This window comes from Carcharodon carcharias, chromosome 9, assembly GCF_017639515.1.
Source record: "Carcharodon carcharias isolate sCarCar2 chromosome 9, sCarCar2.pri, whole genome shotgun sequence".
Classification (NCBI taxonomy): Eukaryota; Metazoa; Chordata; class Chondrichthyes; order Lamniformes; family Lamnidae; genus Carcharodon; species Carcharodon carcharias.
The window spans coordinates 86,790,568-86,804,624 of record NC_054475.1 but is presented as its reverse complement, the minus strand read 5'-3'; the positions used below and the strand labels follow the sequence as shown (position 1 = coordinate 86,804,624).

At 40.2% G+C, this 14,057-nt stretch overlaps 1 protein-coding gene across 8 annotated transcripts in view; it reads left to right on the top strand.

Annotated features, from left to right (window-relative positions):
* med12 (mediator complex subunit 12) overlaps window positions 1–14,057 on the top strand; it is a 205,234-nt gene that overhangs the window by 87,597 nt on the left and 103,580 nt on the right. For all 8 annotated transcript variants that reach the window (XM_041195243.1, XM_041195237.1, XM_041195238.1 and 5 more), the window contains 3 exons: window positions 5,162–5,288; window positions 8,094–8,323; window positions 13,580–13,684. In XM_041195243.1, the coding sequence (XP_041051177.1) occupies window positions 5,162–5,288; window positions 8,094–8,323; window positions 13,580–13,684 (462 nt within the window). The remainder of the gene's footprint in view (window positions 1–5,161; window positions 5,289–8,093; window positions 8,324–13,579; window positions 13,685–14,057) is intronic.

Genomic DNA, 14,057 nt, shown 5'->3' with positions numbered 1-14,057 from the left:
GCCTGGGAATCCTCAGCATTGACTCTGGCCCCATGAAGTTGCATGATATCAAGTCAAACATGGGCAAAGAGATCTCCTGCTGATTACCATCTCCCATCCCCCCACCACCCCTTCCACCTCAGCTGATAACTCAGCGCTCCTCCATATTGAACACCACTTGAAAGAACGACAGAGAGTGGCAAGGGCACAGAATGCACTCTAGCTGGGGGCTTCAATGTCCATTGCAAAGAGTGACTCAGTAGCACCACTACTGACCAAGCTGGCCAATTCTTAAAGGACGTAGCTGCTAGACTGGGCCTGCGGCAGTTCATAGGTGTAGCAACAAGAGGAAAAAACCTCCTTGACCTTGTCCTCACCAATCTACCTGTCGCAGATGCACCTGAACATGACAGTATTGGTAGAAGTGATCATCATCACACAGTCATTGTGGAGTCTTCACATTGACGATAATCTTCATCGTGTTGTGTGGTACTACCACTATGCTAAATGGGATAGATTTAGAACTGATCTAGCAACTCAAAACTGGGCATCTGGTATGACCTAGCATTTGGTAAAGCTGAGTTATTTAAAAATCCCAGAGGGAAACTTTCAACAGCTGTGATAACCCATATTTTTATTTTTTACATTTGAGATGCAGCTCTAAATTCAGGAATCAGACCACCAATTCTCGAGAGGTTTTATATCAAAATACATGAGACATTTATTCATTTACACAAGATAAATATATCCACATGGCTACAAATTACTGCTATCATAACTTTTGACAAATTCCCAAACTAATCTCCATTAAGGCAACAACAATCCACGGGCTTTCAGCAGACACCAGGAAAAGTATTTTCACCTTACAAATTCAAAATGAGGTTCCTTTCACTTTGATTAATGTGGGGACAGTTGTAGGCTTACAGCTGTTTTGAGCTTACATTGCCTCTGCCCTGCACACACACAACTGCTGTCTGTTATACCCAATATAGCTCATTGAATGTAACTTATCACTGTATCACCAGCCCCTTTGAACTCCACCTCTTCTAACAATAAAACCCCTTTCATAGTACCAGTTTTATAAACATATTTCTTGGTCTCTGCTAGCTAGGTGCCAGATTTCCGCCCCTGCGCCCCCTTCTTGAATGCTCTATTCAAAAAAATGCAAATGCATTTTACCTCTACCTCACATTCATCTCATCTAGTACACATCAAAGGACCCTGACTAGCTGGCTTTAATCCAATTAAGACATGCCCAGGGACTAAAGCTATATTTTTAAAAGAAAGATAATTTTCAATAATATATACATTAATAGCTTTATGAAAGTATCCATGAGTTGCTGTGGGCTATCAGCAGCAAAATTGTATTCAACTATAATCTGTGACCTCATGGCCTGGCATATCCCCTGCTCTGTTATTATGATCAACTCAATGGATCAATCCTGCTTCAATGAAGAATGCAGGAGGACATGTCAGGAGCAGCGCCAGGCATAACTAAACATTAGGTGTCAATGTAATGAAGCTACACAGGACTGCTTGCATGCCAATCAGCAGAAGCAGTATGCAATAGAGCTAAGTGATTCCACAACCAACAGTCAGATCAAAGCTCTGCAGTCCTGCCACATCCAGTTGTGAATGGTGGTGGACAATTTCAAACTAGCTGGAAGGAGGAGTCTTCATTAATATCCCCATTCTCAATGACAGGAGAGATCAGCGCATCATTGCAAAAATAAAAACTGAAGCATTTACAGCCGTCTTCAGGCAGAAGTGCTGAGTGGATGATCAATCTCAGCCTCCTCCTGAGGTTCCCAGCATCACAGATGACAGTTTTCAGCCAATTCAATTCACTCCAGATATTGGCGAGAAATGGCTAAAGGCATTGGATACTGAAAAGACTAAGGGCCCTGATAACATTCTGCGGTAGTTTTTGTGCTCCAGAACTTGCTGCACCCAGAGCCAAGCTGTTCCAGTGCAGCTACAACGCTGGCAGCTACCCAGTAATGTAGAAAATTGCCCAGGTATGTCCTGTCCACAAAAAGCAGGGCAAATCCAATCCGACCAATTACTGCCTGATCTGCCTAGGTGCGATCATCAGCAAACTGGTGGAAGAGGTAATTAGCAGTACTATTAAGTGGTACTTACACAGCAATAACCTACTCACTGATGCTCAGTTTGGGTTTCTGAATTTTGACCTAGCGGCACTGAAGGAACGGTGATTTAGTTCCAAGTTAGGATGCTGTGTGGCTTGGAGGGGAACTTATAAGTGGTGGTATTCCCATGCATTTGCTGCCCCTGTCCTTCAAGTGGTAGAGGTCGCAGTGTACCGACAACACATGGAGTGCAACTGTTCAGCTCACTGTCACCTTCTCGAGGCCAATTAGGAATGGTCAATAAATGCTGGCCTAGCCAGCAAAGCCCACATCCCGTGAATGAATAAATAAAAAAAATGTCTGTGCTTCAGAAAGTTATTATTTAGCTATAATGAGGGACTTTAATTATCCAAATGTAGACTGGGATAGTAAAGGGCAGAGAGGGGAAAGAGTTCCTAGCATGTGTTCAGGAAAATTTTCTACTGCAGTAGGTTTCCAGTCCAATGAGAAAGAAGGCACAGCTAAACCTGATTCTTGGGAATGAGGTGGGCTAAGTGGATCAAGTATCAGTGGGGGAACAGTGATCATTATATCATAAAGTTTAGATTGGCTATGAAAAAGGACAATGAATAATCCAGCAAAAGAATAATTAACTGGGAGAAAACCAACTTCAATAGGGTCAGAATTGATCTGGGCCAGATAAATTGGAATCAAAGGTTGGTAGGCAAAATAGTAGTTGAACAATAGGCTGCCTTTAAGGAGGGATAGTTCAGGCACAGTCCAGGTTTATTCCCACAAAGGGGAAAGTTTAGGGCAATTAAATCCAGAGCTCTCTGGACCAACGAAAGAGCTCGAGATTAAATGAAGAAGTAAGACTGTGCTTATGATAGATATGTGATGGATCATACAACCGCGAACCAGGTGAATATAGAAGGTTCAGAGAGGACGTGCGAAAGCAAATAAGAAAAGCAAAGAGACAATTTAAAAAGGAAACAAAATTGGCAGCCAACATAAAAGGGAATTCAAAAGTCTTCTATAGGCATATAAATAGTAAAAGGATGGTGAAAGGAGGAATGGGGCCAGTTAGGGACCAAAAAGGAGATTTACTCATCGAGGCAGGGGCATAGCTGAGATATTAAACAAATGATTTACATCTGTCTTTAGCAAGGAAGATGATGATGTGCGGGTCATGGTGAAAGACAAGATAATTCAGACTTTTGAAGGGGTTAAAATTAACAGAGTTATTAGGTAGATTGCCTGTACTTAGAGTTAAAAGGCACCAGGACCAGATGAGATGCATTGAAGGATACTGAGAGAAGTGAGAGTGGAAATTGCAGAAGCACTGGCCATAATTTTTCAGTCTTCCTAAGACTCTGAGGTGGTGCCAGAGGACTGGAAAATTGCAAATATTGCACTCTTGTTCAAAAAAAGACGTAAAGATATGCCCAGCAACTATAGGCCAATCAGTTTAACCTCAGTACTGATTATCTCAAATTATCTCAAAACGATAATTTGGAACAAAATAAGTCACTTGAGCGAACATGGTTTAATTAAGGAAAGCCAGCATGGATTTGTAACGAGCAAATCGTGCTTAATTAACTTGCTTGAGTTTTTTGATGAGGTAACAGAGAGGGCTGATGTGTTAATGTGTTGGACATGGACTCCCAAAATTCATTTGATAAAGTGTCACACAGCAGACTTCTGAGCAAAATTATAACTCCTGGAATAAAGGGGATGGTAGTGAATGGATACATAATTGGCTGAGTGACAGGAAACTGAGAGTAAAAGTTAATGGATGTTTTTGGACTGCAAGGGTCATTGTTTGGACTCTTACTCTTATGATATTTATTAATGACCTAGAACTTGGTGCAATTTCAAAATTTGTGGATGATACAAAACTTGGAAGCATTGTGAACGGTGAGGAGCATAGTGATAGACTTCAAGTGGGCAGATAGGTTGGTGGAATAGGCACACAAGTGACAGATGAAATTTAATGCAGATAAGTGTGAAGTGCTTCAGTTTGATAGGAAGAACGTGGAGAGACATTATCAATTAGAAAAAAATATACAATTCTAAAGGGGGTATAGGAGTAAAGTGACCATATATATGCATAAGCAGTTGAATGTGGCAAGACAGGTTGGATACTGTTTAATAAAGCAAATAGCATCTGAGGCTTCATTAATAGGGGCATAGAGTACAAAAGCAAGAAGGTTATGATAAACTTGTATGGAACACTTGTTGGCCTCAACTGGAGTATTATGTCCATTTCTAGGTGCCACACTTTAGGAAGGCTTTGAAGGCATTAGAGAGAGTACAGAAAGGATTCATGAAAATGGTTCCAGGGATGAGGAACTTCAACTCGATAGATTGCAGAAGGTGGGACTGTTTTCCTTGGAGAAGAGGAAGTTGAAAGGTTTGCTAGAGGTATACAAAACCGTGAGGGGCCTGGACAGAGTAGAGAGGGAAAAACTGTTTGCATTAGTGAAAGGATCGAGATCAACAGATTTTAAGGTAATTGACGAAAGGAGCAATGGAGACATGAAGGAAAACTTTCACGCAGTGTGGTGGAGGCAGGTTTAATCAAGGCATTTAAGAGGGAATTGGATTATTATCTGGAAAGGAAGAATGCGCAGTGCCATGAGAAGAGGCCAGGGAGTGGCACTGGGTAAATTGCTCCTTCAGAGAACTAGCACAGACATGAGCCCAATGGCCACCTTCTATGCTGTGACCATTCTGTGATTCGTTTGAAATGTTTTGGGACTTCCCAAGGACATAAGGTGTTTCATAAATCAAAGTTTTCCCGTTTCTTTCCTGACCTGATGTTTAGCTCCCAACTTTAGCTGGGAGATTTAGACATCATCATTTTAAAATTAGTCTGTTCTCTTGCAGGGTAAGTGAAATTTGAGGTGAGGACCAAAATCTTGGGGAGAAAAAATATTGGTTATAATTTCTGAAAAATAAAAACTGAGATGGTGCCTAGTTTGTATCATGAAAATGTATTGTGAATTAACATCAAATTGATTTTTAAAAATTTTTCTCTGCTGTATGTTTCTGTGAATCCAGTAATATTTATAACCTATTCTTTACTCTAGAGATGTGGTGAATCAGAGGTAGTAGATGAGAAGGGATCTGTGTCATCTGGCTCTCTCACCAGTGCCAGCATTCCTGTTTTCCAGGATGTGTTGCTTCAATTCCTGGATACCCAAGCTCCAATGCTGAGTAAGTGTATTGCAGGAAATAGTTAAGGGGTACTGTGCTGTGGTAGAAAACCAACAAAATTGCTCTTTGGAAACCTGGAATCTGTAACTTTCATCACAATTAGGCCATGTGCTGTAATTTGATGATGCAGTTTGGTGGGATTTACATCACATTATGCATTTGTGTGGGAGGGATGGCCAAACATTTTTCATGTAGATGTACCAGGAAGAATAAACTGTAGTTCATTCTTCAACAGTAAAATTTAAATCTCAATTGCAGGTGTGCCTGCTTGTGCATTCATCCTAATGTTTAGCCTTAAGTTAGTGGCAAGCTTAAAGCAATGGATGCTGCACTTTAACTATATTTTGGAAGCTAAACTATCGGAGTCAGACAATTTTCTGGAAGACTGCTATTCCCAATTTCATCTACATCTGATTTAAATAACAGGGTGTCCCTTCACTGGAGCAGTCAGGCTGGGATCATTGCAGGGAACTACTATTATAAATCAGTCTTCTTTTGGAAAGCAAGAAGCATACATCTGTAACGCTTGGCTGTGCACTTGCACCTAATTTGTGCAATTGATTAAGAACATCTCTCTGATTTCTATTAAAGTTGCTCAACAGGCAACAACCATATTACCTTGGGAGATGCAACAGCAGAATGAGCAGAATGTTAGCTCAAATTATATGCTCAATGTTAAGTGTGAGGCTCGAATCCACAAACCTTTGACTCAGAGGTGTAAATTCTAAGATGCACACATATTGGACATGTTGATAAGAGACTGAGGAGTACTTCTGACCCTGTGCTTCATGTGAAATCATGAAGAAATGAGGATCAGTAATTGGTTTATTGAGTAATCTGCTATGATAGCAAAGACTGTGAGAGGAAAGATCATGTCAGACTCTCAAGATATTTTGTTGATTTATGTTGTGGTCAGTGCAGCTCATTTTTTAAATGGATAAGTTTTCTTTTTAAAAGTTTACTATTAACTGTATTGCTGTACATACTCTATTTCCTCATGGGGAATTCAGGATTTAAGTGTTATATCAAGATCTGACCTCTTACTATGTAGCATATGCAAGTATTATTGCATTTACCATATAAAGGTTGGGTCTTTTTTGTAGTTCAGTATCTGAAATAAAAAAACAAAATGTTGGAAATGGTCATCTGGACAAGCAGCATTTGTGAAGAGCAAAACAAAGTTAATGTTTCAGCTTGATGACCTTTTATTAGTAACTAATTATAACTCTGAAATTACACCAAAATCTAATAGTAATACTGGTAGCACACATTCTCTTCGTGACCAACAGTAGTATTCACTGACCATTTACATCTAACTGGTAGTAGTAGGTGTTAGCCTCTGATATACTATCTGCATCTGGTAAATCCTATAACTTACTGATCTTCACCCTGTAACTACAGCCAGAATCCGCTTGTAATGCACAAAGCGTAATCAGGCTAGATGATGGTACTTTTAATAGTCCCCATTTCTCTTCTTATCTCTTTGAGTAGTAGCTTGGACTTGAGTTTTGTGTGAACATGACAACTTTGGCTCCGACTGAGGCTTTCAGTCCAATCTGATTTGAACTTCACATGTCAAATGAGGATTGCACAATGTTCAGTTCCTCAGATAACAAGTCAGATTATGCCCACATGCAGCAAGCCCTGGACAACATTCAGGCTTGTGCTGATAAGTGACAAGTAACATATGCTCCACACAAGCGCCAAACAATGAAAATTTCTGATAAGAGAGACACTGATCACCTTGCTTTGACATTTAATGGCATTATCATTACTGAATTCCATACCATCAACATCCTGGAAGTTATCATTGACCCGAAACTTAACTGGACCAGTCACATGATTACTGTGGCTACAACAGCAGGTCAGAGACTGGAAATATTCTGTAGTGAGTAATTCACCTCCTGGCTCCCCAAAGCCTGTCTGCTATCTACAAGTTACAAGTCAGGAATGTGATTGAATACTCTTCACTTGCCTAAATGAATACAGCTTCATTAACACTCTTGAAACTCAACACAATTCAGGACAAAGTAGCCTGCTTGATTGGCACCCAATCCACCACCTTAAAGACTCATTTCCTCCAACACTGGCACACCGTGGCAGCAGTGTGTACCATGTACAAGGTGCACTGCAGCAAATAGCCAAACTCCCTTCGGCATCATCTTCCAAACCTGCGACCTCTATCACCTAGACAGAAGGGGCAGCAATACATCACCTACAAATTTCCCTCCAAGTCATAAAATTGACAGCTGGGTCAGAATTCTGAAACTCCGTATTCTACAATATTGAGGGTAAATCAAAGAACTTGGACTGCAGTGGCTTAAGAGTGTGGCTCACCACCACCACCCCAAGGGTAATTAGGAATGGGCAACAAATGCTGTCCTTGGATTTAGTAGTTAGTAGACAGTTCTCCAATTTCCCTATAAATTTTGTGCTGAATTTCCTTCTGACTGTTCAGTAGCCTATACTAGATTCTCAGTAATGTGACTAATTCTTTGTCATTCCTGAACTCAAACCAGATTTTCCTTGGACCACTTCTCTATGTAAATTCTTATAGTGTAGCCTCAAGTAAATACTGTCCCTTGTAAGTAAATCTACCTCTGCTCTCTTTATGTCATCTCTAATTCCTTAAAGTTTTATATCCAGGATATTTATTTTTAAACCTGTTTTGTTGTCCCCACCCCCCTGCAATGTTGGTGTTCAAGAGCTGCATATATTCCACAGGTTGCTGTTTGCACATTCCTGGTTAGAGCACAGATTAACAATTCATTTGCTGCCCTTGACTATCTCTTAATTGTCTTCTAGCTGACCCTAGTAGTGAAAGTGAAAAGGCTGAATTTGCCAACTTGGTGCTCCTATTCTGTGAGCTGATCCGCCATGATGTTTTCTCACACAATGTCTACATGTGCACACTGATATCTAGAGGAGACCTGTCATCGGAGCAGCATGTGCCCAGACCACGCTCACCTGTTGATGATGCTGCAGAAGAGCAGGATCGGAAGGAACATGAAGGAAATAACAGTGTTAAACTGGAGGTAAGGGGAAAAATAGGGGCCATGTTGGGATAGATATTTTGAATAATAATTTCCACTGTTCTCTAACTTGAGGAATCCTTTGGGCCACAATCTTAGCATGGACATGGAGCCACTTAATGGATGTTGTCTGTTGAGCTAGAATATCTGGTGGCTATTGTATGCAACTTCATGTTGAATCTAACTGTCTTACCAATAAAAGAAGCCAAATGACTGGATGGTGTCCGACTAAGTTGATCTCTTCACTATCCAGATTGAGGTATTAAACTCACAAGTGGGCTTGGGGATGGGGATAGAAAAGTTGTGTTTTGGATTGGCATTGAAGGGTTTTATTGACTGAGTACATTCCAGACTGCTGTGTGTTGTGTGTTTGCTGTGTTGAAAGCTAGGTAGCATGTCCAGCATACTTGGACGCTGGTGCATATGTTTGTTCAGGTTTTACACGGGAACACCACCACCTTGAAGTTCCCCTCCAAGCCACTCACCCTCCTGACATGGAAGTATATCGCGGTTCAAGAAGGCAGCTCACCACCAACTTCCCAAGTGCAGTTAGGGATGGGCAATAAATGCTGTCTTAACCAGCAAAGCCCATATCCCATAAATGAATTTTTAAAAATTCAGGATTTGATCAATTTTGACCTGTCCCTGCAATGTGGAACTCTGCACCACAACATCTGCCAATGTGCATTTCTTTGTTGTTTGGTCTAGAGACACATAAGCAGGGTGATAGGTTTCCTTGTCTGATGAGCATCTGGCTGAAGAAAGTAACATTGGTTGCTAATCATTGAATCCATATAACAAAAATTTCTGAATATTTTACTTGCTAATAATTTTTTATAATTTGAAATCAAGGTCAAAAGCAAAACAGAAGGATTCATTGAATCAAGCTCAAAGTTAAATGTTTCCTTAAAAAGTTTGAGCCATGAAATCTACTGTCCCATGTATAGATTCTCAGAAGTCTCAGATGAGTACCTACATGTGCCCTTAGTTTATTTGTTTCAAGTGTTCCTATCATTTGCATAAAGCAGATCAAAGACTCACCGCATTCTCATTTAAGTTGCAGTCAGAGCTCATCTTATAGTCTGATACTGTGACTGATTCTTTACAGAAACTCTAACTTCTTATTTCCCTCAATCTTCATTTTCTACCACAATCTTTAGGCTTTTAAAATCCAAATGTTGCATCACTTAATCATTATTTCCTGATTTGCCTTTTTTAAAAACAATGTAAAAGCTGGTGAGCAGCAGAGAGATGCATGCAAATGATCCTGAATTAAGCATCAAAAGATCTTTAATTGGTTAGTGGTTATCTTAATATTACTCTCACCTACCTGGCTACTTATGTACCCACATCATGACTAGCATTTTCTTTCCAGAATTCTTCCTGTACAGATTTTTTTAAAAGAACTGTACTGAAGCAATAATGTGCTTCCTATATAACAGCAATCAGTCAGAGCTTTAGCTTTGACAGGGAAATGGTGTAATCTTAAACTTAGAACTTTTGAGGATGACTTGGCTGGTTCTCATGAGCAGCAGAGCTTGGGACTGCATTTAGGAGTTGCCACATTACAGTGATATAGAGAGTTTGAATCGGTACTTTTTTATTCTAGCCTGTTCGATTGTTCAATAAGATCATGGCTGATGAGCTCACTCAATTCCACCTTCTTGAACTATCACCAAACCCCTTGATTTTCCTGGTACAGTAGGTAAAGTCGCATGGGATCAGAGGTGAGCTGGCAAGATGGATACAGAATTGGCTTGGTCATAGAAGACAGAGGGTAACAGTGGAAGGGTGCTTTTCTGAATAGAGAGCAGTGTCTAGTGGTGTTCCGCAGGGATCAGTGCTGGGACCTTTACTGTTTGTAGTATATGTAAATAATTTGGAGGAAAATGTAACTGGGCTAATTAGTAAGTTTGCAGACGACCCTAAGGTTGGAGGAGTTGCAGACAGTGAAGAGGATTGTCAAAAGATACAACGGGATATAGATCGGTTGGAGGCTTGGGCAGAGAAATGGCAGATGGAGTTTAATCCGGACAAATGCGAGGTAATGCATTTTGGAAGGTCTAATACAGGTAAGAATTATACTGTAAATGGCAGAACCCCTAAGTGCACCGACGGGCAGAGGGATCTGCGTGTACAGGTCCACAGGTCACTGAAAGTGGCAATGCAGGTGGGTAAGGTAGTCAGAAAGGCATATGGCATGCTTCCCTTCATCGGCAGGGGTATTGAGTATAAAAGCTGGGAAGTCATGCTGCAGCTGTGTAGAACCTTGGTTAGGCCACACTTGGAATATTGCATGCAATTCTGGTCGCCACATTACCAGAAGGATATGGAGGCGTTGGAGAGGGTGCAGAGGAGGTTTACCAGGATGCTGCCTGGTATGGAGATTATTAGCTATGAGGAGAGGTTGGAGAAACTAAGATTGTTCTCACTAGAGCGACGGAGATTGAGGGGCGACTTGATAGAAGTTTACAAAATTGAGTGACATGGACAGAGTATATAGTCAGAAGCTTTTTTCCAGGGTGGAAAAGTCAATTATTAGGGGACATAGAATTAAGGTGAGAGGAGAAAACTTTTGAGGAGATGTGCGGGACAAGTTTTTTATGCAGAGGGTAGTGAGTGTCTGGAATTCGCTGCCAGAGGAGGTGGTGGAAGCAGGTATGATAGTGGTGTTTAACAAATACATGAATTGGATGGGAGTAGAAGGATACGGACCCTGGAAGTGCAAAATGTTTTAGTTTGATGGGCATTATGATCGGCAGAGGCTTGGAGGGCCGAAGGGCCCGTTCCTGTGCTGTACTTCTCTTTGTTCTTGTTCTTTGTATATAAAAATCTAACAATCTCTGACTTGAATATATTAAATGACTAGCTTCCTGTGGTAAAGAATTCCAAAGATTCTCCTTACCTCAACCCTAAATGGCTGGCCCCTTATTTTGAGACTGTGACTGCTAGTTCTAGACTTCCCTGTCAAGGGAAACTTGCTCCCAATATCTACCCTGACAAGCCCCTTAAGAATTTTATGTTTCAGTAAGATCACCACTCAATTTTCTAAACTCTGGAAGATTTAGGGCTTTATGCTTATTTTCTCTTCAGGACAATCCCCTCATGCCAAGAATCCGTTCACTGAACCTTTGCTGCAACCCCTCTAAAGCCAAGTAGATCCTTCCTTAGATCAGGAGACCAAAACTGTGCACAGTGGTCCTGTTTATAATGCTGTAAGATTTTCTTAGCCACACGCTCTAATCCCACCATAATAAAGACTAACATATAATTTGTTTTCCTAATTGCATGCTGTGTCTGCATGTAATCTTTGTGATTTTGTACAAGAAAACCCAAGTCCTTCTGAAAATCAACAATTCTCAGTCTCACCATTTAAAAGATATTCTGCTTCTCTATTTTCCCTACCCATGTGGATAACCTCCTACTTCCCCTATATTCCATCTGCCACATTCTTGCCTGCTCAATTAATCTGTTTATATCCCTTTGCCTCTTCATTGTGTAATTTTTATAGCTTCCTTTCCCATATACCTTTATATCATCAGCAAACTTGGATATATTACGCTCAATCACTTCATACATGTAATTGATATAGATTGTAACTAGTTGACGCTCAAGCACTGATCCTTTTGGTACCGCAATAGTTACAGTCTATCAAGTCGAAAATGACCTGTTTATTCATGCCCTTTTTTTTTTGTTCGTTAATCAATCCACAGCCCATATTAATATTTTACCTCCAATCCCATGAGCCCTAATTTTGTGGTGATACAGATCCGTGTTTTACTTCTGCAGTCTGCAACCAAGCATTGCATTAGTCACACACTGGGAAACATGTCATGGCCTTACTGGCTTCAAAGGATAATTTAACTCTAGCATAAAAAGCAATCTGTGCATCTGCAGCAAAAATATTTCAGCTTGTGTATGTAGTGATGGTGAGATGGATTAACGTTTCTCTTTAACAGGCCAAAAATGAACGTAGCAATGCAATAACACGTATGCCTAATAAAGTTGATGTTATAAGTTGAATTCTGATTTCAGTGAATTTTTTGTGCTTAACCTTTTCTTTTGACTTGTGTTTTTTAAAGTTATCCCTCTGATTAGAATATATGTATATTTAACTACGCTTTTCTTCTTACTTCCTTTTGCTGCCCAGAGGTTGGGTCATTTGCAGTGGTCCCAACTTTACGTTAAAAGTTATGGGTTTAAGGCTTAATCCAAGATTTAGGGATGCCCAGTGCAGTCACTGAAGGAATGCTGAATTGTCAGATGAGCTGTTTGATGGATGACATGCTAAATTGTGGCCATGTAGGTTGCTTGAGTCAGTTGGATATTAAAGATCCCAAGGCACTGTTTCAAGAAATTCAGTGAGTTCTGTTGGTGTAGTTCTCCCTTAGCCAACATCACAAAAACACATTAGCTGCTCACATATTGCTTTTTGTCAAATCCTGCTATGTGCAAAATGCCTACTGCATTTTGGTACATTATAACCATCAAATGCACTTCAAATTCAATGTGTATGTAACAGCTAAGATATTTTGAGAGTCGATTCTAAGGCACTATATGGTTGTCTCTTTTTCTATACCTTCTCCTTCCATCTCCCATCTCAAAATAGGAAAGGATACTTTGATGCTCTGGGCTTAGAACTAAGCTAACTGTTAGTATTTTTTGTCATTGTGTTTCCTTTTTCACCCCCACTCCTGAATGATAATTGCATTTAAATGGGAAATTGTACTATCAGACATTGCATGTCTCATGCCCTTTTCTAGTGATGAGTATAGTATCTTTTGCAAAATACTATTGAACTTTATTTAAACATTTCTAAGATCATGAAATTGCTTTTGAATTTCCTTTTTCTGTCCTTTTGGGTATGGTTCTGCTAAATCTTGCTTTGATCATGAACCATTTGTCAAATCAGTGCTATTGCGTATTTGTTCTGAAGCCTCTAGCATTACCAGTATGAAAGCAGCTTCCAGGAGGTATATGACAGCAATCTGGGTTTGTTCTCTTCCTCCTCTCTCTTTCATTCCCTTCTTAACCCTTTCCCAGGAAGTTGGTAGTAGTCTTTACATAGGAAATACCCTGGCTGAATTTGGCAATTCTCTATGCATTGCAATTGAGGCTAGGAATTTAGCAATAAGTAGGATACCAGGTATATCCCACTTTTTAACTATTCAAAGCACCTTTAGTTATGATTACTATAGACAAAAATGATAGAAACTCCTGGGCAATTTCAACATTGGATTTCCATTTGTTTTCTTGCAGGACCCTGGTTTATCAGAAAGTATGGACATAGATCCGAACTCCAGTGCTATATTTGAAGATGTGGAAAAGAATGACTTCAAAAGTGAATTTAGTTCTGATTTCTCTGTAAGTTAATTTTAACAAATTTTACACATGTAATTTTTTTTGCTTCCATATGTGTTGTTCTCCCTGCCTCTGATTCTTGATTGGGGTATTGGGGAGGGGATGGTGGTTGTGCTGCTGTTTTGTGTCTTTGGACCTTTTAAAATTCTTTGGGATGTGAGTTTCGCTGGTAAGGCCAACATTTGTGGCTCATCCTTAATTTCTCTTGAAAAGGTGTTGAAGAGTTGCTTTCTTGAACTGCTGCAGGCAATTTGGTGTAGGTACACCCACAGTGCTGTTTGGAAGGGAATTCTAGAGTTTTGCCCAAGCAACAGTGATGGAACAGCAATATTGTTCCAAGTCAGGATGGTGTGTGACTTGGAGGAGAACTTGCAGA